The sequence below is a fragment of the Gymnoscopelus braueri genome (genome assembly GCF_963280865.1).
Source record: "Gymnoscopelus braueri genome assembly, chromosome: 19".
Lineage (NCBI taxonomy): Eukaryota > Metazoa > Chordata > Actinopteri > Myctophiformes > Myctophidae > Gymnoscopelus > Gymnoscopelus braueri.
Window position 1 is genome coordinate 29,363,648 of NC_137621.1, and position 27,500 is coordinate 29,391,147.

Sequence of the window (27,500 nt, forward strand, 5' to 3'; positions counted from 1 at the left end):
AAAATGATCTCCTTCCTGTGTACGATTCAGAAGTCTAATCTCAGTGAATCAAATGGATGAATGCCTAATCAAACGCCATGGGCCACAAACGCAACAGATGTTATCCGATGGATTGTGTACAGCTTAGAGGAAAAGTGACACCTTCCAAGATGCATCCTAAACGGTGTTGCCAGGTTTTGTGAGAGACGTAAGCAGCCAGGTCTATGAAAACGAGCCCAAATGTAATAACGTGAATGCATTTCATAGGGGTAATAAAATAATCCACATTTATGAGGTTATAGGCTGAAGCCATAGGTTATTTTTGCTTACCCTTTTTACAAGCAAAAAAGAAAGAGGAAAAACAGAACAAAGTACAAAGATGGCACTTGTACGTGATTGCTGTACTTATTACCGTATGTACAAATGTACAAACACTTATTATGTCATAACAAATACGTTTTATGTTACGTTGGTACGTTGGCTATTCAAAAATAGCGCGAGCTTGTACATTTGCTTATTTTGATTTTTTTTGAAAAATCTCGAAAATGTTGAATCATTTTGAATTACAAAAAGGTTTGAGGCGGCATTTGTAGAATTGGCCTCAGGTCTTAATGGGTTCATTCATAAAAAAGCACCAGCTCCTAGTAGACACCCTCCAGAAGTAGCCCGCCGTGACTCATCCAGGCTTCTGCTTCTAGTCATGGTGCTGTAGTGTGAGAACCACTGACCACACAGGGATCCGTGACATAGCCCTTTTTTTCCTCCAATAAAGTCCTGCCTGCGTCATACAGCATGTCTCTCCCCTGAAGCTTGAGGTCAGATCGGTACGCTATCGGCCCACTCTCTCTCCGCTATGCCTCGGCCATCGGAGCGGAACTAACGCATAGTCAATTTAGTCTGTTATCGCTCACACACACCTGGTCTGACCACATCCAGGCAGTGTGTGTGTGTGTGTGTGTGTGTGTGTGTGTGTGTGTGTGTGTGTGTGTGAGAGTTTGTGTGCCTGTGTGCGAAGATTTGTGTATATATATATATATATATATATTTTTTTTTTTCCAGGGTCATTTCGGTCCCAATGTTTCCACAAGAATTGGAAAGAACTGGTCTTTAGTTCAAAGACCATCTTCCCAGACCTCACAGGAGAAGTAGCGGTATTGATACTCAACACCAGTACTTGAGTCAAAACACACACACACACACACACACACACACACACACACACACACACACACACACACACACACACACACACACACACACTGTGTGTGTGTGTTAGTGCCAGCATGAGGCTGATTTGAAACATTTGGGGTGGAGTGTCTTCCTTCGCCGACTGGGAATGGTTTATCAAGATGTCATGACATCATAATTGTATTGTGTGAAGGAAACGCGCCGGGTTTGTTACTTTTTTTTTGGTTACCTTAATTCGGTTAATTCGGTACAAAAGAAATTTACTCCATGAAGTGTAGATGTCGGAGTTTTTTTCTTTTTCTTTTCTTCTTCATGAAGCCGATTCTACAATTTTTTTCTAAATCCCAACAGTAGCCTATTCTGAAAAACGTATGTTTCTATATCAGTGGTGCTCAAACTTTTTCATGTCAAGGACCCCCAAGATATGTATTTGGCCGCCGACCCCCATCTCAAAATATTTTGTTCCAGGGACCCCCATAAGCAAAGATTTGAGTTAAAAATGTTAGCTTGAAAAGAATATAAATGTTAATTTGCACACATTTTCACAATTTTTCAAAAATAGCAGATCTACAAGTTCATAGCGTGCCGCGCTATGAGCTTGTATATCTACTATTTTTGAGTGGTGCCAACCACTCCTACATTTGACCGTGTCTGTGTGTCCGTCTGTGTGTCCGTCCGTCCGTCTGTGTGTCCGTATGAGCACGGCCTCTCTGTATGTTTGAGCACAGCCTCAACAGCTGCGGCTGCTTGCAATACAAAGATGCAACCATACAGGTACAGGTACAGTACAGTACAGACCGTACAGTACAGTACAGTACAGACCGTACAGTACAGTACAGTACAGACCGCACAGTACAGTACAGTACAGACCGCACAGTACAGTACAGTACAGTACAGTACAGTACAGTACAGACCGCACAGTACAGTACAGTACAGTACAGTACAGACCATACAGTACATACAGTACGTACAGTACGTACAGTACCGTACAGTACGGTACAGTACCGTACAGTACGGTACAGTACGGTACAGTACAGTCCGTACAGTACAGTACAGTACAGACCGTACAGTACAGTACACACACACACACACACACACACACACACACACACACACACACACACACACACACACACACACACACACACACCTTTGAGTAAAAATACTTAAAATGAGTAAAAATACTTAAAATGAGTAAAAAATACTTAAATATTAGTAAAGACACTTTAAAGTTCCTAAACTGAGTAAAAATACTTTAAATGAGTAAAAATACTTAAAATGCGTAAAAATACTTAAAAGATGTTAAAATGAGTAAAAACACGTACAAATCTGTACAAACATTTTAAAGTACTTAAAATGAGTAAAAATACATTGAAGTCATCAAAGTCCGTCAAAAGTAACTAATGAAATGAACTCATGAAAGGCACCACTCTCTTCACACTGGGTGTGATTTTTTTATTTAATAGCCAAAAGTGTAAAACATGTCTTTTTAGCCTCAAATCTAAAAATGACAGATGCTATACCTAGCTTACCTAGTTTGGACCATGTTAGCTCGTTCAGCTGCATGCTGAAATCTGTTTGGCTGGCATGAGCTGAGCTCTAAGGCATGAGCGCGAGAGAGAGAAGAGAAAGAGAGGCGTGTAGAGAACAAAAGGAGGGATGGCAAAGAAAAAGAGAAAAAAATAAAGAGAGAGTGGAGGAAAGAAAAATGGAGAGAGAGAGCAGGAGAGTGCAGATCTAGGTCAGAGAGGCAGAGAGAAAGGGGAGGAACAGAGGAGAGAGAGAGAGGCCGTCAACAATGGACTTGGATGAAGGGATGAGCAGGCTAGCGAAGCTCTTCTGGAGTTAAACACCGAAAAATCTGGAGCGTTCGTTTAATTCAGAGTGTAGAAAATGTATCGGTGAAGGGTCCATTTTTCACAATCCCTGAGTTAAATTAACACTCTGGATTGTACGGTGTATAGACGAGCCGACACGGCTAATGCCTTCCCTCACTCCTTTCATACTTTGTCATTAAACAAGGACAGATGTTATTACCCCTCAGAGAGAGAGAGAGAGAGAGAGAGTGAGAGTGAGAGAGAGAATGAGAGAGAGAAAGATTAAGGATGAGAGATTGATAAGGGAGTCCGGTGGCCCAGAGAAATGAATCTCTATCCAGGTCTGATAATCTCCATGTCCAATATCATTTTGACACGTTCATTTCTCTCGCTCGCTCTCTCTCGCTCGCTCGCTCACTGTGCCTGTCCTCTCTGTGGTTGTGTGTGTGTGTGTGAGTGCGGAAATCACTTGTACGGGGCATGAGAGGTGAGGAGGAAAAAGCAGACGGCAGTTGTAGTGTGTATGTCTGTCTTTGTGTGAAAACGGTGTTAAAGGTCCATAAGTGAATGGTCAGTCTTTTGCCTGTGGTCAAGTGAGTGTGTGTGCACGCTCGCGCACGTGCACACGTATGGCTGTGTGTGCGTGCATTGTGTCAGTGTGCGTCTCTTTGTGTGAGACAGTCTTTGAGGGCCATAAGTGGCTGTGGTCAGTTGTGTGTGTGTGTGTGTGTGAGAGAGAGAGAGAGAGAGAGAGAGAGAGAGTGTGTGTGTGTGTGAGAAAGCAGAATTTCATGTCCATAAGTGGTAGTGTTCTCCGGCTGAAGCGTCTTTGTTGCTGTGTAACAAAGCGAGTCCTTGTGCTGCTGGAATTGGGGCAGTCTGATCTTAATGAGAAATCCCTTCTCAGTCTTTCCAGCTCTTTCAGTCTGGCTGATTCGTGTGTGTGCATGCGTGTGTGTGTGTGTGTGTGTGTGTGTGTGTGCATGCGCGTGTGTGTGTGTGTGCGTGCGTGTGCGTGCTGATGCATGTGAGTCCGTTCAGAATGTGTCACCATGCACTGCTGCTGCTTAGTTAGCATTGTGGGATATTGGATCGCGATACAATGATTCATCGTGTTCAAAAAGCCTGAGTTACTTTCTGTTGTGGAACAGGAAGGAGTTTAAAAAGTGATTCTGTCCCTGGCGAGAGAAAAGTTTAATGAGAAAACCTGAAGTAATTTAAACTCGTAACTTTATACTCCCCCAGCCCCCCCCCCCCCCCCCCCCCCCCCCGCGCACGCTAATGACAACGCATTGTTACACTTGTGTTGGAGAGACCCACTGAAAGAGATTACCTACGAAATGAAATAATGGGTTCATTTTCAAAGTGCGACACTTACAAGATTAAAATAAAATAACAATGTGAGACCATTTACGGTCGGTCCAGAGAGCGTTCTATCCACTCACTGTGTGTCCTCGAGCAAAACCTCTGAACACCTGTGGGTGCTCGGTTGTGTGAAGCCAGTCACGCGCCGGGAAAAAATAGCCCATCTACAAGCTCAACAAGCATTGCGTCACGACACGTTGTGAGCTTGAAGATCTGCTATTTTAGACGCACGACTCACGTCGTATGATTGAGTAAGAATTAACCCTTTAAGACCGGGAACGCATCGGCGTCATTTTAAGATTTCTTTGGCTATTCAAAAATAGCAGATATACAAGTTCATAGCGCGGCACCGAGTGCCGCGCTATGAAAATGTATATTTTTTGGGAATATACATTTTTTTTTTTTAAGCGAACATTTTTAACTCATGTTACAACTTCTTGGGCTCCCTGGAACAAAATATTTTGAGATGGGGTCCGCGGACAAATACATATCATTTTGGGTGGTCCTTGACATGAAAAAGTTTGAGAACCACTTACAGCAACAAAAAAAAAAGCTTTCGCGAAAAAAACAAATGTCATCATCATCATCAGGTCTCTTGCTCGACGACGGGGGCGTCGCCAATGCGTACAGCCAATCAGCTTCACCAGTCTTCTCCATTTGGGTCGGTCCTGTGCTAGGGGCTCGGCTTCAGCTAGCGACAAGCCCATTTGTTGTAAGTCCCTGGTGATGGCATCAATCCAGCGTGTGCGGGGCGCACCGCGGGGGGGGCGTTTCCAGCCGGCGGATTTTGGAATCGAAGTGGAGGATAGCGGATGTAGGGTGTTCAGGAGGGAGTCTTTTGACGTGGCCGTACCAACGCATCCGGCGCTGTGCTGCCAGGCGGGATGCGGGGGGCTGTTTGGTACGTTCCCGCAGCCTGATGTTGGAGACTCGATCTTGCCATTTTATCCACAACAAATGTTAACGAAAACGTAAAGATTTCTTTCAACATTTAAATGTGCCGTGTCTGTGGTTTGGAGATGTAGTGAGTTTACAGTTTACAAGCTCATAGCATGAGCTTGTATATCTGCTATTTTTGAATAGCCAAAGACATCTTAAAATGACACAGATGCGTTCCCGGTCTTAATGGGTGAAGCGTAAAAGAGGGTTGTGCAAGGTCATAGCTCGGATTAGCTCTAGCATCGTATCTACAAAGAAAAGTTACTGCTGGAATGTTGCTTCTGAGTGCCGGGCTCTCTGCGTTGGCTCCACTCTCATTATGAAGACGGGCCTCAGACTAATGCCTCATTCGCTGTATACTTTGTCGCACGCCGGAAATAGCCGATATACATTACAAGCTCACAGCGCCTCGCAGTGCGACGCGTTGTGAGCTTGTAGATTCGCTATCTTGGGTGCGCGACACCGGCCGCATGACCAAGTATAAATCGGGCTTAAAGCCCTCTGGAGGGACTGGAGGCAGAGACTCATAATGCCATCTGGTTTACAACGGCTCCACTAGGAAAACAGTCCTGCCCTTGTTTGGTGCCTGCCTGAAGAGTGTGTGTGTGTGTGTGGGGCATATGCCCATTGCCCATGTGTGTGCACCCATGTGTTGGTGTAAATTTGCACAGGCAGGCATACAGCCATGCCTACAGAGTGTGTGTGTGTGTGTGTCTGTGTTTGGAGGCTTTTGGCCTGGGTTTGTGTGCATTTATTTGTTTGCCCTGCTGCTAAGCTGTTGTTCTCAGACTGTACCAGGCTAATCAGCCGAGTCCACACAGGTGGAGGTAATAGCCTTGAGTGCTTCAGCCACTGCTAGCCCTGTTAGCACCATTAGCTAATCACAGAAACAGATGCTCCATTCCCAACCAACGACGACTTGGGCCTTCTCCAAGGCCACTAACAAGACTCCTAGCTCCCAAGGCTCCTAGGCCTCTCGCTCCCTCAGGCATCTGCCTGGTCTACTGTACACTCACACTTGGGGTTTTTGAATTAAATATGGAAAAATATGCTTCATGCAGCTTTTCTTTAGAAAACTAAATGTTTGTCTTTTTTGTTTCTCTCTCTCCTCTCTCTCTCTCTCTCTCTCTCTCTCTCTCTCTCTCTCTCTCTCCCTGTCTCTCTCTCTTTCTCTTTCCAGGGTCGCCATGTTAAAACAGGGCAGCTGGCAGCCATCAAGGTCATGGATGTCACTGGGGTAAGAAGCATCCGCACGCGCACACACGCACGTGCGCGCACCGCACACACACACTCACAGAACGAATCATCTCAAGTGATTATACCGCGGCAGTCCATGTCATCTAATTATGAGCGATGAGTCAGTAGGCGCGTGTCTACAGTACGTGTCTATGTATGTGCGTGCGCGCAGTGGTGTAAAGTAACTAAGTACATTTACTTAAGTACTGTACGTAAGTAACATTTTGAGGTATTTGTACTTTACTTGAGAATTTCCAATACTTTTACTTCTACTCCACTACATCTCAGAGGCAAATATTGTACTTTTACTCCACTACATTTATTTGAAAACTTTAGTTACTAGTTACTTTTCAGATATTAATTATACATTATAAAACATACATTAACCACTTTAGCCCTATTTTATACATAGTCTATTTGAAAATAGCAGATCTACAAGCTCACAACACGTCGCATCGCGACGCGTTGTGAGTTTGTAGATCTGCTATTTTCAAATATTTAGTACTTTTACTTTTGATACTTTAAGTACATTTTGATGCCAATACTTATGTACTTTTACTCAAGTAAATTTTGAATTTTGGACTTTTGCTTGTAACAGTATTTTTATATTGCAGTATTGGTACTTTTACTTAAGTAAAGACTTTGGGTCCTTTTTCCACCACTGCGTGTGTGTGTGTGCAGTGTATGTCTGCGTGTGTGCAGTATGCGTCTGTGTGCGTCCATCCATACAGCATGATGAGAGCAGGGAGGAAACGGGGACAGGGCCATGGTTGTATTAGCTGGAGGTACTGGGACGGCAGTGAGGTCTCAAGGCTTGTCTGGAGAAAAAAAAAACGGCTATATTTAGATCCTCTAACAACGCAACCAACCTGAGCCACCAGCCAAATAGTGTAGCTACTGTACACAGGAAGACAAGGAGGGATTACTGATGGATTGATGAATAAAGGGACAAACAACAAGTGATCGGATATTTAACCCATTAAGACCTGAAGCCAATTCCACATGTCTCCTGAATCCCAACAGTATTCTGAAAAACATATGTTTCTACATCAGTGGTGCTCAAGCTTTTTCATGTCAAGGACAGCCTAAATGATATGTATTTGGCCGCCGACCCCAATCTCAAAATATTTTGTTCCAGGGACCCCCCAGAAGCAAAGATTTGAGTTAAAAATGTTCGCTTGAAAAGAATATAAATATATACATTTGCACACATTTTCTTGATTTTTCAAAAATAGCAGATGCCGCGCTATGAGCTTGTACATCTGCTATTTTTGAATAGCCAAAGTGTAAAATAATGCTTTTTAGCTCAAATTAAAAAAATGACATGCGTTCCAGGTCTTAATGGGTTAAAGGTGTGGATGAATAGAATAGAGATGGATGGATGCAAGAGTCAGATTGACGAATGAATGGAGGGATGAATGAAGCAATGAATGGGAGAATGAATGTGGGATTAGCCAATTAGTGAATGAGCAATTTTAATTAATGAATAAACAAACAAACAAACAAAGTGTGAGTGGAAAATAGGAATACAGTAACAACTAGACGCGTCGCAATTCTGGGAAATTGCAAAGTGTGGTTGCGCCGTCGCGGGTCGCGTGCGATTCGAATTCGGTGCCGATCGGATCCCGCGTTCGTGACACGTGCCGTTTTGATTTGAGGAAATAGGCGCCTCCCACTAAAGAAATAGTTCCCACCCACACATGTAACGGGCCAATTGTATTGTCACGTCACTCCTGAGATCACTCGCGTTTCATTTTGAGAGGATTGATCCCCCCCAAAAATCATGTTTTGCATCGAACGGTTACGTTTTGTGCATTTGTGGCGCCCCCTATGGATCAAAGTTGAAATGTTTTTTGGGATTCGTTGAGTAAACCACCCTTGACATGTGATTCAAATTTGGGATCGATTGGACTTTTCGTTCGTGATTTTTGGCATTTTTGGTAAAACGGGCCCCTCCCACTAAATTTGGACGCCAATTACGGACGAACGGTAAGGACTATCAAAATGCCGTTTGGAGATGTTTATCGCATGGGTCCATAGTTCACGTGTACCGATTTTTGTGAGATTTGGAAAAAATCGGTAGGAAAAGGTGCAAAAAGTGTGTTTTGAAGAAAATTCTAAATGGCTGAATATTTATCCTGACGCAAATGGGTGTGGCCTATATGGGGAGATGCGTCGTGGAATCCAGGGAAAAATAAATTTTGATTTTACAACATACGGTTCAAGAGTTAAAGGCCAAAACGTAAAGGGGGCTGTTATAGCGCCACCATGAGGCCGATTGGTGTAATTATTTTTTCAATAATTTCGGACTAAATTATGAACCTCCCCTCCAAATCTGGTAACTCTAGCTCTTACGGTTTGTTTTGAGAAAAAAATACTTGAATTTGAGTTTTTTCACTCTTCCATTAAAGTGGATGGGGAAATGTATTGCACTAATAAATCAATATCAATTAAACTATGCAACCAATCTCTTAGCAAAATACAAGCGCACGATTCCCGGTGAAGCCGGTCATTTTGACATATGGCACTAAATTGGGAAAAATAAACTGTGGGAAGAGATGCGGTTTGAAATATTGTTTATCTAGAAATAAATAAAGTGTATAGAGTACTATAGTCTGGTTGCCCTGTTAGGGCAACCACACTAATAAGCAAATACATTAATTTAGGAAATTGTAAAAAATCAGTGACAGAATGAATAGTTTAGAATGAATTAGTATTAATCAATGAATGACAAAACAAATTAGGCTAAAATTGTTAATTAAACAACTGTATCTGGCATCTTCGCCAATTAACACTAAATGGTAAGTAATCAAATCAAGTAGCCTAGTGTTGTGGATATCGAGTGATACATTAAAATGGCAAATAATGCAATGGTACCAAAACAACACCCAATAACTGTTTTTTACTTTAGCGGCAATAAACAGCTCAACAGAAAATAACCAAGACATCATTTTGTTGTTGTGCATAATTTAGAATGAATCTGAGAAATTTGCATCAGCAAAAAAAATTATATTCCGGTAGATTTGTTCCAATATCCACCCATGAGTTCATTTCGTTTGGTCACTGAGCTTAAGACATTTACAGAGGTAGTACTGCTCCATGCCTGTTGATACTGTTTCCTTTGTGTGTGTGTGTGGTCAGGATGAGGAGGAGGAGATTAAGGCCGAGATCAACATGTTGAAGAAGTACAGTCACCACAGGAACATAGCCACCTACTACGGAGCCTTCATAAAGAAGAACCCACCAGGCATCGACGACCAGTTATGGGTACGACTGTGTGTGTGTGTGTGTGTGTGTGTGTGTGTGTGTGTGTGTGGTCTGCAATACAGGTACGTAGACATATTACATGTCTCTGTACAGTCCAATGTGTTTGCAATGCATACAGCTTGTATATACGTCACAATGTGTCTTCATACATCTGTATAAATTATGTATGTGTACCTTATTTATTTAGAAACAGTTAATCTTTTACTCAAGAGGGGCAATGCCTGTTACAAGTTGATGATGTCATTTGTCCATTTGTGGTCTAGCCCTATGGAATTTATGCAAAAGATTGTACTTAAAATATTGATTTGATGCTCATATTAAAAGGTTTAGGAACCACTAGTATTGTAATTGTATAGCAGACGTGAAGTCCACATACCAGGTCTGGTTCCTTCAGTTCCGGAACCCAACTCTGTGTGTGTGTGGAGCTGCTACTGTGTGTGCCAGCATGTGTGTTATAGTACAGTGGTTCTCAAACTTTTTCATGTCAAGGACCCCCTTTGACCGTGGACCCCCATCTCAAAAAATGTTGTTCCAAAAAAAATCAGGATTTTTCAAAAATAGCAGATCTACAAGCTCATGGTATGAGCTTTTATATCTGCAGCCATATGTGTGTGTGTGTGTGTGTGTGTGTGTGTGTGTGTGTGTGTGTGTGTGTGTGTGTGTGTGTGTGTGTGTGTGTGTGTGTGTGTGTGTGTGTGTGTGTGTGTGTGTACACAGACCAATCCTCAGTGTTAATTGGGATTGTAGACACTCTGGGAGTGTAGAAATGTAACCAAAATGGACGCTGTGTCCATTTTGGTTACATTTCCTACACTCCCAGAGTTAAATTAAACATTGAGGGTTTTTCCTGTGTACTGTCCTGGTGGATGAGCCTGCTCCAGCACGGAGCCAAACTGCACTCTTGGCTACAGAATCCGCAGGGAGGATATTTTGGACGCGGCACCATGGCAGCATGACAGCAGGGACACTGCTTTAGGGAGGGAGAGAGAGAGAGAGAGAGAGAGAGAGGGGGAAAGAGGGATGAGAGGAGAGAGGGAAGAGGTGGCTAGGGAGACAGAGAGAGGGGAGAGAGGGGGAGGACAGATTGAGTTTGGGTCAAGAGATGGGCTTGGCAGTTGCGTCGGCTGCTTTGACCTTGTTGCCTGACTTTGTGCCAAATGTCTTTTTGTGTGTGTGTGTGTGTGTGTGTGTGTGTGTGTGTGTGTGTGTGTGAGAGGGAGAGAGAGAGAGAGCGAGAGAGGGCAAAAGAGACAGAAAGCAAAAAAAAAGGTCAGACTGTCTGGACTGGTTTGTATGTCTTTGACAGGGGTTCCCAGCCTTTTTTTGTCTGATGAAACCTTATTTGACTGTGTGTGTGTAATTGTATTATTTATTACTCGTGAGAGCCAAATGTTGCGGCAAGTATAGAAGAATTCGGTCCTTACAAGAGAAATGGTTGTTTTATGGTTAAAAAAAACATTTATAGAGTTAAACTTACAATTAGGAAAAGGTTGGGGTCAGGGTTAAGATTAGACATTTAGAGGTTAGATATTTAGGGGTGAAGAAGAATTCGGTCCTTACAAGAGAAATGGTTGTTTTATGGTTAAAAAAACATTTATAGAGTTAAACTTACAATTAGGAAAAGGTTGGGGTCAGGGTTAAGATTAGACATTTAGAGGTTAGATATTTAGGGGTGAGGGGGTCAAAGTTATGCCTGATTTAAGCATAGTTCGGTGTCACGCACCAACATTAGCAGATCTACAAGCTCACAAGGCGTTGGTTGCAGTATGGCGCATTGTGAGCTTGTAGATCGGCTAATGTCTGTGTGCGACACCGGCACACAACAACTAAATGCAGTATGTAACTCAGGCTTTAGGGTTATGGTTAATTTTTTTTTTAATTGTTTGTGTTGGCACAATTATTACATAATCGTCTTATCGCAATTATTTGAGATAATCGCAATTATTTTGTCATAATCGTTTCGCCATGTTTAAAAAAATAGTGGAACATTTATATTTTTGTGTATTTAGGTTATTTGTCATATCTGCCATGTGCAACTTCAAAGCCTAAAAGCCAAACGGAAATGTAATTTTCAACGATCAAATCAAGATTAAATCGTTAATTGCAATTATTTGAGTGACAATTAATCATCATGTAAAATTTCACAATCGTGACAGCCCTGTGTGTGTGTGTGTGTGTGTAGCTGGTGATGGAGTTCTGCGGTGCTGGCTCGGTGACGGACCTGATTAAGAACACCAAAGGGAGCTCTCTGAAGGAGGAGTGGACGGCCTACATCTGCAGAGAGATCCTCAGGGTAAACACACCTTCACGTCACACACTCACTGAAACACCATTTCCCCCATTTAGACCGGGGAAAGAAGTCGTTTTTTACCAGCTTGCAAAGCACGCTGGTCTAAGAAGAGTCAACACTTTCTCAACACTTTTTCATCATTGGCTGTCCTTTAAGCCAATGGGGATACTTTCCCATACTCTGAACTCCCAAGCTATGGTACTAGACACGCCTCTCGCCTCTATTTCAGTGTTGCCAGACTCTGCGAGAGAAATAAGCAACAGATCTAAGCCAATGGGGAGCCACTAGCAGTGTTGCCAGATTCTGCGAGACAAATCAGAGAAAACAGAAAGCAAGCTGGTATACATGACTGAGTAATGTCTCGTTTTTTTTCTTTGGCTATTCAAAAATAGCAGATCTACAAGCTCGTAGCTCGGCACAGAGTCGTAAATTAACGCCCTACTTCATCACACTGCAGCGTCACACAAAAGCATCAAAAGTAGCAGATCTACAAGCTCGAAACGCTGCACGAAGCGACACGGTTCGAGCTTGTGGATCTGCTACTTTTGCTGTTTTTGAGTTTGAATCCTGAACAGTTTTGGACTTATGAGGTTTCCAGTTTCCACACAAAGAGACGATATTCTCCTACTGTTGTTTATTCTTTCAAACACATTGGCAACATTTGGAACGCGCACACACACACACACACACACACACACACACACACACACACACACACACACACACACACACACACACACACACTCACACTTGTTGTTTTACTGTGCGTTTGTGGCAATGTAATAGAATAACCATGAATGGTAATCAGTTCCGTTCAGTTCCATTCCGCCACATCACGTCTCTCCTAGTTCCCATTGTGTGACTTTCTGTGCTCAGGTCTACAGATCCAAACGGAAAGCCTTATCGCTTCAGAGGGACTCCCTCTTTCTTTGGTGTTTCGCCCAGGGGGGGAGTGGTTATATGCCTAGACCGAACCCCCTAACCTCACAGAAAATATGCCTTAAAGGGGAAGACCACTCATTTTCAACATTGAACTATGTCTTTAATACACCTTAGAGCTGTTGTGTCGAAATAAGAAAAAAGTCCCCCCCGCCTCTCTGTTGCCTAGAACTGGATAGTTGATTGATGCGTATGTCATGTGATCAGTGACATACGCAGGGTGTACTTTTGGCTGAGGGGGCGGAGCCAAAAGTACACCCTGCGTATGTCACTGATCACATGACCTCAATCAATTATCCTTTTCTAGGCAACAAAGAAGGGGGCGGGGGACTTTTTTCTTATTTCCACACAACAGTTCTAAGGTGTATTAAAGACATAGTTCAATGTTGAGTGGTTATATGCCTAGACCGAACCCCCTAACCTCACAGAAAATATGCCTTAACCCAGTGCTTCCCAAACTTTTTGGGTCGTGACCCAGAAGAGACATTTGATGTCCTCCCGGGACCCAAACTAGTGAAAATAGCCGATCTACAAGCTCACAACGCGTTGCGATGTGATGCGTTGTCAGCTTGTAGATCTGCTATTTTCACTACTTGTGTTTTTCTTCTTTATGGAATTTAGATGTTTTTAAGAATAATTGTGGGGAGGAAAAAAAAAAATATATATATATTTTAAGCTTTTGATTAAAAAAAAGAAAGATAGGAAGTACAAAGTAAGGGATATATACTTGCGAGCCACTGTTTTGGAACCACTGCCTCAAAACCACGCCCACCTGGGCGAAACACCTGGGAAAGAGAGAGTCCGATCCCACCACATCACGTCTCCTATAGTTTCCATTGTGTGACTTTCTGTGCTCAGGTCTACAGATCCAAACAGAAAGCCTTATCGCTACATCTTGTCAATTACACGCGGTGCTGCTCTGAACTGAAGCCAAAATGATTTCCTGTCTTGTTCTGTTATTCCTCCTCTCAGCCCCTCATCTCTCTTCTCTGTTCTCTCGTCTTGGCCTCTAATTCTATACTTGTCCTCTGTCCCTCTGTGTGTGTGTGTGTGTGTGTGTGTGTGTGTGTGTGTCTCCTCTTTGTTTACTCTCTGTCTCTTTGTCTCTGTCTCTCGACTTTCTTCTGTCCTTTGTGTCTCGTTTCCTCTCTACTTTTTCTCTTGTTTTGTCTGTTTGTTTTTTTCACTGTCCTCCTGTCTTCCGTCTCATTATTTCCATTCATCTTGTGTCTAGATTCACTGGGCTTGACTTCACTGGTATGTACTGAATACAAGACAGACCAGATTTCACAATTTAGAGGGAACACAGATTCAAAGAATGAATGATGCTCCCTCTTATCAACAAGTTCCGTGTATAAAAAGAATCTTAATTTATATAGCGACACAACGGTATGACACAAGTGTCACCCAACGGTAACACGTAGGTTTGGTCGAGTGAAAGGGTCGTGTGACAAAGCACACAATCAGCAGTTAACCACTTTCAACCTAGCGTCCTTATTTTCTGTGTGTCATGAACTGGGGAGGAATTAATTGGCAAAACGACTAAATTGGGGAGAAAAAGGGGTAGAAAATAATTGGCTAATAAAAAAAAAAGGATTGACGCTTTTATTAACACATTTTTGCTGGGGACCCCTTGGTACCCCCTCCTCCCCCCCCCCCCCCAAGGACCCCTGGGGGTCCCCGGACCCCACTCACTCAGCTTGTCTCTGTCTCTTTGCAGGGTCTGACCCATCTGCACCAGCACAAGGTCATCCACCGGGACATCAAGGGGCAGAACGTGCTGCTGACGGAGAACGCAGAGGTCAAGCTAGGTCAGTGCAGTGGTCCTCAAACGTTTTCATGTCCAAGGACCCCCAAAATGTATTTTGGCTGCGGACCCCCCCCCTCCCCCCCAGCTCTGAGTGCCGCGCTGTGAGCTTGTAGATCTGCTATTTTTTGAATAGCCAAAGTATAAGATATGGTTAAAGTGGTTAAAATGATTGTGACGCCCAATATTGACTAATTTTGCTGGGGAACCCCTGGGGGTCCCCGGGGCCCCACTTTGAGAACCGATGGGTTAGTGCACCAGATCTACAAGCAACACGCTTGTAGATCGGCTATTTTCGGTGCGTGACACCGGCGTTCAACTAAGTGTAAATCCAGCTTTAGGATTAAGGAGGCTAGTAGGAGGTGTAAAGTGTGTGTGTGTGTGTGTGTGTGTGTGTGTGTGTGTAATTACTCTTTATTCTGCTCTACAGAAAAGCAGCCTACTCCTCTATATCTTATTTCTCCACTGTTCACAGAACAGAATGCTGAGGACACACACGCACGCACGCGCACACAGACACACACACACACACACACACCACTCTATCCAGTAGGGTGGGATTATAATGTAGCTGCTTGTTTGTAAATCAGGAAAGTTATGGCAGGCTTGATATTTTTTTTTTTTTTTTTACGGCTCATTATTAACTCATTAAGTGCCATTGACGTGTTTCACGTGTTTTACCGCAATGGCGCAACGTGCCAATGACGTGTTTGACAAAAAAATGTTCAGAACCCAAGATATCATCATTTGAAGATTTGCTGCTCCATTCACTTCTTGTTTAACTTATTACTGAAAAAGGGCTGTATCTCGGCTCCTGAGCACTTTTTTTTTTTGCTATGTATAAAAGGCAGACAATTAATGTCAACAAGGTCCAATGACCTCGTTGACATTTGTGAAACCACACAGTGCAACCCTCAGTGATTAGCACCCATCAGGGGATCGATTATACTGGAGATAAATATTCTGTGACTACTTGAAAAAATGTATAAGAAAATTGAAAAATTGCTGGCACAGTTCGCAATTATTTTTTTATTTCAGTGGCACTGAATGAGTTAAAGTGGATATGCAGCAATACACCCACATAATATGTGGGTGTATTATACTGTAGCAAATTGGTGTTATATACAGTAATATTTATTGTGTGTGTGTGTGTGTGTGTGTGTGTGTGTGTAGGGACTCCTGATGGGAGTGGTCAGTGGTCTCTTCCAGAATGTCCCCATTCGCAGGGCATGAGGGGTCACTGAGTAGTTTGATGGAGTACTGTATGAAAATGATGTGAATCGTATACTACGGCCTTCTCTGTCACCAGATCTTAACGCAATTGAACACCTTATGAGACCGACGGTGCTGTTCTGGCATGTTGGGTTTTCCTTCATTCGTCACCTATCTATATTGTGTGTGTGTGTGTGTGTGTGTGTGTGTGCGCAGTGGACTTCGGTGTTTCGGCCCAGTTGGACAGAACAGTAGGAAGGAGGAACACATTTATCGGGACGCCATATTGGATGGCTCCAGAGGTCATCGCCTGCGATGAGAACCCTGATGCCACCTACGACTTCAAGGTATGCAATAACAGCCTCTGTCTGTCTGTCTGCCTGCCTGCCTGCCTGCCTGCATGTCTGCCTGCCTGTCTGTCTGTCTTATATAATCACAATTATTTTTGCATAGTCGTCATAATCGTCATAATCAATTCCATGTTAACAAATGTCATATATTTTCAAAAAAATGTCAAAAATAGTGGAAATAGCAGATCTATAAGCTCCAAACGCGTCGCGATGCGACGCGTTTGGAGCTTATAGATCGGCTATTTCCACTATTAATGTTTATTTTTAAGTATAAAGTAATTAAATATGTGTTATTTGTCATATCTGCCCTGTGCAACTTTTGTTTACGAAAGCTAAAAGCCAAACAGAAATGTCATTTTTATTCATAATGCTCCATAATTTAACGACAGAAAACACAATTAAATCGTTAATCGCAATTATTTGAGCGATTAATTAATCGTCAACTTAAAGATGGGGTGCCATGATATTTTTCAACCCTAAAACCTGATCATAAGGTATTATTATTATGTAAGGATTTTTTTCAAAAACAAAAAGTGTACAGTAAGTGTTAAAATGTTGTTTTTATGTGGACACGCCTCCAGTTCATTAAGTATACCTGGTTCTCACCTTAGCACCTCCTCCACCACCTTAGCACCACCCACCTGTCCTAGTCCCTCCTCCTCCTAATGCCCACACCTGTTGTGTTATGATAATGAGGGGGAGGGTATGGCTTTGTGATGTCACTAAAGCGCTGTTTCTCTATTGGCACGTTTGACCCTCAAGGTTTCAGCCTGCAGGAAGAAACTCCAAATAGTCAGAGAAGACATAAAACACCATAAAAACACCACCGGGGGGCTTAATGAAGTTCTATCAACCTCATAGACACATGAAAAAGTGCAAAAACATGGCACCAGCTCTTTAAATTTGTAATGGTGACAGCCCTGGCTTACTTACTTTCACTTCTACGTATCTCTTGCTCTGTATCTTTCTCTCACCATTAACACAGTGTGTCTCAATCATTGCAGAGTGATTTGTGGTCGTTGGGGATTACAGCCATAGAGATGGCTGAAGGCGCTCCACGTGAGTACACAGTATTTGCCTTCAACTGAGTGTAAAATATCCTCTTCTAGTAAATAGACTATTAGGCGAATGGGCAACATTTACTGCTAGTTTATTTACCCAGTCTTTCCTTCCCACTGGTTTAGGAAAGAACTGGAATCACTCTTGTGACTCATGTTACATGTATGTTGTAAAACGGGTAATGTCCTGATCGGGCAAGATGGACTATATTTAAAGACCTGTGTTTGTGTGTGTGTGTGTTTTAACCCATTAAGACCTGAGGCGATTCTTAATTTTTTTTTCAGTTTTTTGAAAAAAATCAAAAAAAATATACAAGCTCATAGCGCGGCACTCGGTGCCGCGCTATGAGCTTGTATATCTGCTATTTTTTAATAGCCAAAAAAATCGAAAGTGACACAGATGCGTTCCAGGTCTAAACTGACAGTGTTATTGGCATTGACATTATGTATTGATCATGGAAGCTTAACTCAGGTTGGACTTTGACTACGTGCCATGATAATCATGTTAAATACGTAGAATTTGTCGAGAGTGCATTTTCCTACCTCACCTCTGATTGGTTCTGATGTCCGTCTGTCCGTCCAGCACTGTGTGACATGCACCCAATGAGAGCCCTCTTTCTCATTCCACGGAACCCCGCCCCCAGGCTCAAGTCGAAGAAATGGTGAGTGTGGTGGTCTTAACCCCGTGAACACCTCAATGATAGCATGAACCCCTCCATGATAACACCTCAATGATAACATGAACCCCTCAATGATAACCCCTCAATGATAACACCTCAATGATAGCATGAACCCCTCCATGATAACACCTCAATGATAACACCTCAATGATAACACCTCAATGATAACACCTCAATGATAGCATGAACCCCTCCATGATAACACCTCAATGATAACCCCTCAATGATAACACCTCAATGATAACACCTCAATGATAGCATGAACCCCTCCATGATAACACCGCAATGATAACATGAACCCCTCAATGATAACACCTCAATGATAGCATGAACCCCTCAATGATAACACCTCAATGATAGCATGAACCCCTCCATGATAACACCTCAATGATAGCATGAACCCCTCCATGATAACACCTCAATGATAACATGAACCCCTCCATGATAACAACTCAATGATAACATGAACCCCTCAATGATAACACCTCAATGATAGCATGAACCCCTCCATGATAACAACTCAATGATAACATGAACCCCTCAATGATAACACCTCAATGATAGCATGAACCCCTCAATGATAACACCTCCATGATAACCTGATGATAGGTTCTAGGTTTACCTATGATCCTAGATGATCATTTCTATGAATTTTTATGTATTACCTCGTGTTGTCCTTGCTTACTGGAAGAGCCATTCTATATGTCATGTTATGGTTTAAACTTTTAAGGACAGCTCAGTTCAGACCGGCTCTGACTTGCGCTGAGGCTGGTGGCAGCTGATTGATTTGACCTACTTTTGCGCCGTGTACTGGAATGATGTAATTAATGATTTGAGAGCAGGTGTGTAAGATTCCAATAGTATAAACATTTTGCCAACCGACTACCAGTCTGTTGCAGTCTGTTGTAGTCTGAAGTAGTCTGAAGTAGTCTGTTTGATGGAGAGTCACCTTAAGTCACTCTGGATTAAGAGTGTCTGCCAAATGCCTAAATTGTAATTGCAATTGTAATAACATGAACACCTGAATGATAACACCTCACTGATAACATGAACACCTCAATGATAACTCAGGTCTGTTTTTACTAAGAGTTGTGGGTTTAAGTGGTTAACCCCAGGGGTCTATACTTGGTCCCTGTCTTTTTTTTGCCTCTACACCAAATCTCTTCACCAAATACAGATGATTCACAAGGCGTCACATTCCAACGTGTTGTGAGCCTCTAGATCCCCTATTTTCTGCGAATGTTCACCTATTTTCACTGAATGTTTCTACTACTATGATATGCCCAGAATATGGACGCTAGGGTTCATGTGGAATTGTTATCAATATGAGTGAAGTTTTTTTTACTCTCTGCTTTTGCGTTGCAGAGCACCTTGCATTTTTGCACTATATGTGCCCCAATTTAAAAGACATTACATGAAAGTAGTAGTGAAAAGGGCGCTGCAAGCTGCTCTGCTTTGTAAGTCTGTGTGAAAAAGGCAGTGTGTCAGCTGTACAGTCTGATTTTGGCCTGACACAGAAACTAGAAGTAAAGGTCCAGACCAGATTGTTAATGAAAATTCCTGAATGCCTTTATATTGCACTTTTCCTAGTCATTCCGACGACTCAAATGTGCTTTACAATGTACTTCACATTTACCCCATTCACACACACACACCCCGCAATGGCAAAACAGTGTTACACCTTAAGGCGTTGCACACAGTACGCATTCACACGCCAACCATACAAGGCACCAAACTGTTCATCGGGAGCAGTTCTAGTTACAGTGTCTTACTCAAGGACTCAACCTACCTCCTGAGCCACTGCCACACAATATTCTATCATCTATTCCAGGGGAATTCAACAGGGGGTCTGGGACCCCTAGGGGGTCCTCAGAGTTACTACAGGGGGTCCTCCAAATCTTTGTGTGACGGGATTCTGAGGGGAGTGAGGGGAACATTAGCCAAAAGCCAAGCTTTTGGCTAATGAGTGAGGGGAACATAAGCCAAAAGCCAAGCTCACAACGCCTCGCAGCGCGAGGCGTTGTGAGCTTGTAGATCTGCTATTTTTGGCAAAGAGGTTTGATGTAGGGGGGAAAAAGAGCAGACCAAGTACAGAGCCAATGGTCAAGTTTAGTATCGCGGCTTTAAGTGGTTAAATGAATGCGTCTCATAAAAATATGTCAAAATTGTACTTAAAGGACAACTTTGGTTTATTACAACCAAGGTTTATATTTTAGCTTGTAATTAAAGTAAATAAAAGATGAGTGTTATTTTTTTTTCATTTACTGCTTTCTATAGTTTTAGCAATTTTCGCGATATTTTTTACAGTGGGCGGGGGCATTCTGTCCGGTGGCTAAATATACCTTTTTTACACAATAAAAAAGGTCCTGTGGTCTTTGATGGCCAGATGTGAGTTATTGGGGGCTAGAAGAGCTACTGTAAATAATAATAAAGAAAACACCGGGTTATTGTGTAAAAAAAAGACATATTTAGCCACCGGACAGAATGCCCCCGCCCACTGTAAAAAAAGATCGCGAAAATTGCTAAAACTATAGAAAGCAGTAAATTAAAAAAATGTAACACTCATATTTTATTTACTTTAATTACAATCTAAAACATAAACCTTGGTTGTAAAAAAACTAAAGTTGTCCTTTAAGCACAGTACTTGAGTACATTTACTTTACACCACTGCTCGTGGGTCGATGGGTTGATGCCAGAATGTCAGGTTGCAGGCTAAGTGTGGTGGACGGATCCCAACGTTTTCTCATGCCTAAAACACATCTCGTTGTTTTGCAGACGGCCGTCTGACAGCTCTCAAAGGTTTCCTTGTAAATTACGGTTCACTAGGATGAAAGCCTTCACGGCGCTTCAGACCGCCAATTTCCAGGGCTGTCATCTAACAGCAATTCAGAACTTTTATTTGTCACTTCACAGGTTTACGGCTGTAAAGAAGTGGGTGATATTCGTTTCTGCGCGAGCCCCATCGTCTTTGTTCTTTACAGGAAGAGAAAAGAAAAGGGGGGCGGGGGGGGGGGGGGGGTTGTCAGGGAGAGCATGGAGGAAAGGAAATCAAACGTCAAAGAGAAACATGTCGAGGATAGGCAAAAATCTACATTATGTGCACAATACATAGCATAATCCGGATGGTACAGTATGTACTCGAGGTTAGACATATCCACACATAAGGTTAGATACAGAGTTGGTAGGTCCACATAGCAGCAGGTATGTACATGAGATTAGACATTAACTCCCTCACTGCCAAGAATGATTTATGACGAGACATCGCCATAACACCCTGGCTGCCAAGAACAACTTAAAAAAAACGTTCAGAACCCAAGATATCGTGATCCGAAGATTTGCTGCTCCATTCACTTCTTGGTTAACTTATTACTTAAAAAGGCTGTATCTCGGCTCCTGTGTACTTTGTTTTTTACTATGTATTTTTTGGCCGAGACCGTGCTATTTTCAAAGGCGTATAAAATTGAACGGGGAGGTCGCGATGACATTTTTTTTTTCTTTCGCGGAAGCACAGTGAAACCCGCTGTGATTAGCAACCATCAGGGGATCGATCATACTGGAGATAAATATTCTGTGACTACTTCAAAAGGTAAGAAAATCGAAAAAATCGCTGGCAGTGGGTGTACGCAGCCACAAATAAGTCTGGCAGTGAAAGAGTTAAAGTGCAAAATAGTGTCGGCGCATTGTACATGAAATTGTGCAACGTGTCTTTCTTCTCACCGTGTAGGTTTAATCGACCTTGTGAAGAGACAAAGATGGTAAGGTGTGTAAACGTGTGTGTGTGTGTGTGTGCAGGTCCAAGAAGTTCCAGTCGTTCATAGAGAGCTGCCTGGTGAAGAGCCACAGTCAGAGGCCCAGCACAGAGCAGCTCCTCAAACATCCCTTCATCAGAGACCTGCCCAACGAGAGGCAGGTCCGCATCCAGCTCAAAGACCACATCGACCGCACCAAGAAGAAGAGAGGAGAGAGAGGTACGCTGCATGGCATGGCCAGTAGTGATGTGTCGTTCATGATCGATTTGTTCAAAAGAATCTAGTTACTATTTGCCGTGGACGTGAACGAGCTCGTTCACTTTCTGAAACCGTTACGTTCACGCGCGACGTAAAAGAAAAACGCTCCCGCGATGGTGTTTTACACACATTATAAAACATACATTAACCACTTTAGCCCTATTTTATACCAAGGCTATTTGAAAATAGCAGATCTACAAGCTCACAACGCGTCGCATCGCGACGCGTCGTGAGCTTGTAGATTGGCTATTTTCAAATATGTTAGTACTTTTACTTTTACTACTTTAAGTATATTTTGATGCCAATACTTTTGTACTTTTACTCGAGTAAATTTTGAACACTAGAAAATAGCGCTGCTGAACGAGAAAGTGAACGAATCATTTGAACGAATCTATGGCGTGAACGTGAACAAAATCGTTCGTTCGTTTTCGCACCACAAATGGCCAGCATGTTGCCACATGTGGATTGGAGTGAACGCGTGCTCACGCATACACAGTAAAATCCCATTGTTAAGTTAACTCCGAAGGGTGTACGAATGGAGCCAAATGGAACCATTCGTACGCTGGCGTTAAAAGAACATTAAGTATTTTACTGTGTACACACACACACACGTGCTGGCGCGTTAGGTAGAGCTACACCGTTAAATACGCTTTCACACTCCGAGTCAAATTAACATTCAGGACAGAACCAAACCAAACCACCCAGAACCACGTGTGTTAAGTCCATCATGAAGTGGCATGCTGTGAGGAATTGCGTTCCGACATCTTCATGAGGAAGTATAGAAACGTTTTCCGCAGGGACGGACGCTTTGTGTATCTGTCACTTTGTCACATTCAGGTGGCAGGAATGGGCTCATGCGTCTCAGAAATGTAGCTGGTGGTGGTGGTGGTGGTAGTTGACAGTGGTTGGCCTGAGCCCACGTCTGACAGAAAATAATGTTCCCCACTGCCACAGGCGACTGTGAACGCAATTTGCACCCTCGTCTGAAGAAGCCGGCTATGAATGCTCAAAGCGTTTGGTGAATACAGAACTTGAATATAGCCCTTGAATGAGCTAAACTAAAGGATACCACGGGTGCTTTTAGTTTTTTTAGTTTTCCACATTTTGGCAATGCAATCCATCATCTTCAAAGTGCGGACATATACGCAGACCCCACAATAATACAGCCCTTGCACCCTTCACAATAATGAATACACACACAGTGATACTTGTCTGATAAAGCCCTATAAATTATTTTGCATCATTATCTCTTCTTTTCTTTACTTATCCACATCGTGACAATGACGGATGATGTCGATGGAACCAAATGTTAAGAAGCACGGCTGGTATCCTTTTGATGCCTTAACCATTAGCTCTGTTGATTTCACATGAACTCCTCTCTCTTTCTGTCTTTCACCCCCACCCCCTCCACACACCCCCCAAGATGAGACGGAATATGAGTACAGTGGCAGTGAAGAGGAGGATGAGGAGAGAGACATGGGTGAACCAAGGTATGTGGTCCCTCTCTCTCGCACGCACACACACACACGCACAGATGTCTACACGTGTATACGCTTGCACGTACCCCCCCCCCCTTTAACTGATTCACTGCCAGTAACGTAGATCTACGCGAACCTATTTAAAGCCGCCACGTGCCAATCGCGTAGATCTACGTGAACTAAAAAAATATATATATATCGAATTTGACCCAAAGACCAAGGAGATATGATTTTTCGAAGATCTAGACTCCTATCCACTTCCTTGTTAACTTAAAAATTCTGTATCTCGGCTCCTGAGTACTTTTTTTTTTTCAATGAAAAGCTCTGGCACTGGCTAAAAAAATATGAAAATACCTCTGGCAGTTAATGGGTTAATCATCTCCAAATGTATTCTCCTCCTCATCCTCTAGCTCTATCATCAACATCCCGGGGGAGTCCACCCTGAGGCGGGACTTCCTGCGTCTCCAGCTGGCCAATAAGGAGCGCTCGGAGGCGCTGCGGCGGCAGCAGCTGGAGCAGCAGCAGAACGAGGAGCACAAGCGCCTACTACTGGCCGAGAGGCAGAAACGCATCGAGGAGCAGAAGGAACAGAGGAGACGGCTGGAGGAGGTGCGTGGAGGAGAAACACGCACGCGCACACACACACAAACACACACACACACACACACACGCACACACATGCACACACGTACTGTAATAGTGTTCTGGATAAGAGCGTCCACTAAATGGCACATTTTTACATTTGTACACTGAACACCACATTGTCATTTGTCTTACTATAAATAGCTAAAGATTGGCCTGGCCATTATTAGACTTAATGTCTTATTTTAGCATGGGTGGACACAGTTTACCTATTGCTGGCTGTGAAAGTTGCATGCTACATAATAAGGAGCAGACACACAGTCATATGTCGTACATGCTACATAAGGAGCAGACACACAGTCGTATGTCGTACATGCTACATAATAAGGAGCAGACACACAGTCATATGTCGTACATGCTACATAAGGAGCAGACACACAGTCGTATGTCGTACATGCTACATAAGGAGCAGACACACAGTCGTATGTCGTACATGCTACATAAGGAGCAGACACACAGTCATATGTCGTACATGCTACATAAGGAGCAGACACACAGTCGTATGTCGTACATGCTACATAAGGAGCAGACACACAGTCGTATGTCGTACATGCTACATAAGGAGCAGGCACACAGTCATATGTAGTACATGCTACATAAGGAGCAGACACACAGTCATATGTCGTACATGCTACATAAGGAGCAGACACACAGTCATATGTAGTACATGCTACATAAGGAGCAGACACACAGTCATATGTCGTACATGCTACATAAGGAGCAGACACACAGTCATATGTAGTACATGCTACATAAGGAGCAGACACACAGTCATATGTCGTACATGCTACATAAGGAGCAGACACACAGTCATATGTAGTACATGCTACAGTACATAAGGAGTAGACACACAGTCATATGTCGTACATGCTACATAAGGAGCAGACACACAGTCATATGTCGTACATGCTACATAAGGAGCAGACACACAGTCATATGTCGTACATGCTACATAAGGAGCAGACACACAGTCGTATGTCGTACATGCTACATAAGGAGCAGACACACAGTCGTATGTCGTACATGCTACATAAGGAGCAGACACACAGTCGTATGTCGTACATGCTACATAAGGAGCAGACACACAGTCGTATGTCGTACATGCTACATAAGGAGCAGACACACAGTCGTATGTCGTACATGCTACATAAGGAGCAGACACACAGTCGTATGTCGTACATGCTACATAAGGAGCAGACACACAGTCGTATGTCGTACATGCTACATAAGGAGCAGACACACAGTCGTATGTCGTACATGCTACATAAGGAGCAGACACACAGTCGTATGTCGTACATGCTACATAAGGAGCAGACACACAGTCATATGTCGTACATGCAGGCATCAGTCTTTTGGCAAATAGCAGGTAGGGTTGGGATCAGCGTTGCCAGATTCTGGGAGAGAAACAAGCAACCAGGTCTAGGAAAACCAGCCCAAAAGAAGCGACTATGGGCCACGTGAGCACTTTAACATATACATCAAATAGCAGATCTACAAGCTCACAACGCGCTTGTAGATCGGCTATTTTCAAATGAAATCTTGCGAAGAAATTATAATGAGCAGATCTGGCAACCCAGGTTGGGATCTGGAACCGGATCTAACGCTGAGGAACCAGAATTGGTTCCATCACATTTGGAACGTTTTCCGGAACAGGTTTATGATATCACACTTTGTCAGAGCTGGTATGTGGACTTCACGTCTGACTCTGCTATACAACTGCATCACCAGTGGTTCTCGAACCTTTTCATTTCAAGGACCATCGTAAACTCTGAGAGTGTGCAAATGGAACCAAAATGTAATGGTTATAAGTGTACAGTTGCAGACCTGTAAGGGTACATTTGGAACCCCCTATAGGAATCATTTTAAGGGAACCGTTAAGTAATCGGACCATTTGAAGGGGAATGGTTTAACCCATTAAGACCTGGAACTGTGTCATTTTTAGATTTGAGCTAAAAAGCATTATTTTACACTTAGGCTATTCAAAAATAGCAGATATACAAGCTCATAGCGCGGCACCGAGTGCCGCGCTACGAGCTTGTAGATCTGCTATTTTTGAAAAATCGTGAAAATGTGTGCAAATCTTTGAATATATATATTTTTAAAGCGAACATTTTTAACTCAAATCGTTGCTTCTGGGGGTCCCTGGAACAAAATATTTTGATGGGGGTCCGCGGCCAAATACTTATCATTTTGGGGGTCCTTGACATGAAAAAGATTGAACACCACTGATATAGAAACATTTGTTTTTCAGAATACTGTTGAGATTTAGGAGACATGTAGAATCGTTAAGGAACCAGAATCGTTCAAATCCCAAAGGATCCCAACTCTACCCGCAGTGGAGAACATTTCTTAGCGTTTTGTTTTTGACCTCGGTGGAGTACCAGGCTGGGTGGAGGTTTACAACATCAGGACAATTCCCATAATGTCATGTACGACGTCGGTCACAGGAAACGAAGGAAGAAAAGTGCACTCATTTCACTTTGAAACACTTTGTTGTGAGTGTCTAAACGTCCTGCCGTTAACCCATTAAGACCGGGAACGCATCGGTGTCATTTTTAAGATTTCTTTGGGCTTATGAGCTTGTAGATCTGCTATTTTTTTTTAAATTGTGAAAATGTGTGCAAATCTTTGAATATATATTGACATTTGTCAAATATTTTTGTTCCAGGGACCCCCCAGAAGCAAAGATTTGAGTTACAAATGTTCGCTTTAAAAAGAATATATTCAAAGATTTGCACAAATGTTCACGATTTTTCAAACAATAGCAGATCTACAAGCTCGTAACGCGGCACTCGGTGCCGCGTTATGAGCTTGTAGATCTGCTATTTTTTTAATAGCCCAAAGGAATCTAAAAATGACACAGGCTTGTAGATCTGCAATATTTTGGGAATGGCCAATTTTTTTTTTTTTAATTACACGGATTCGTCCCCGGTCTTAATGGGTTAAAGCTGTCATCCCATGTCACAAACCCTGTCCCAGTAGTGGTTAGGTAGGCATAAAGCATAAAAGGTATGTTTACTGTACGCTTACGGGTCCCACATGGGTCCATTTCTCACAGTCTCAGAGTTAAAATGACACTCGGGATATTGCTGCATATTTGACACAGATCTGATAGGTGCTCATGTTGGCACAATCCCACCAAGAGGAGGGAGGGGGGGGGAGGCAGAGACACACACACACGCACACACGCACACACACACACACACACACACACACACACACACACACACACACACACACACACAC

The 27,500-nt window shown here is 42.9% G+C and overlaps 1 protein-coding gene across 3 annotated transcripts in view; it reads left to right on the forward strand.

Moving 5' to 3' along the window:
* LOC308075195 (traf2 and NCK-interacting protein kinase-like) overlaps positions 1–27,500 on the forward strand; it is a 126,624-nt gene that overhangs the window by 49,240 nt on the left and 49,884 nt on the right. For all 3 annotated transcript variants that reach the window (XM_080414877.1, XM_080414875.1, XM_080414876.1), the window contains exons 3-12: positions 6,469–6,525; positions 9,666–9,791; positions 11,974–12,084; positions 14,741–14,831; positions 16,256–16,386; positions 17,394–17,448; positions 18,031–18,109; positions 21,920–22,095; positions 23,558–23,624; positions 24,023–24,221. In XM_080414877.1, the coding sequence (XP_080271003.1) occupies positions 6,469–6,525; positions 9,666–9,791; positions 11,974–12,084; positions 14,741–14,831; positions 16,256–16,386; positions 17,394–17,448; positions 18,031–18,109; positions 21,920–22,095; positions 23,558–23,624; positions 24,023–24,221 (1,092 nt within the window). The remainder of the gene's footprint in view (positions 1–6,468; positions 6,526–9,665; positions 9,792–11,973; positions 12,085–14,740; positions 14,832–16,255; positions 16,387–17,393; positions 17,449–18,030; positions 18,110–21,919; positions 22,096–23,557; positions 23,625–24,022; positions 24,222–27,500) is intronic.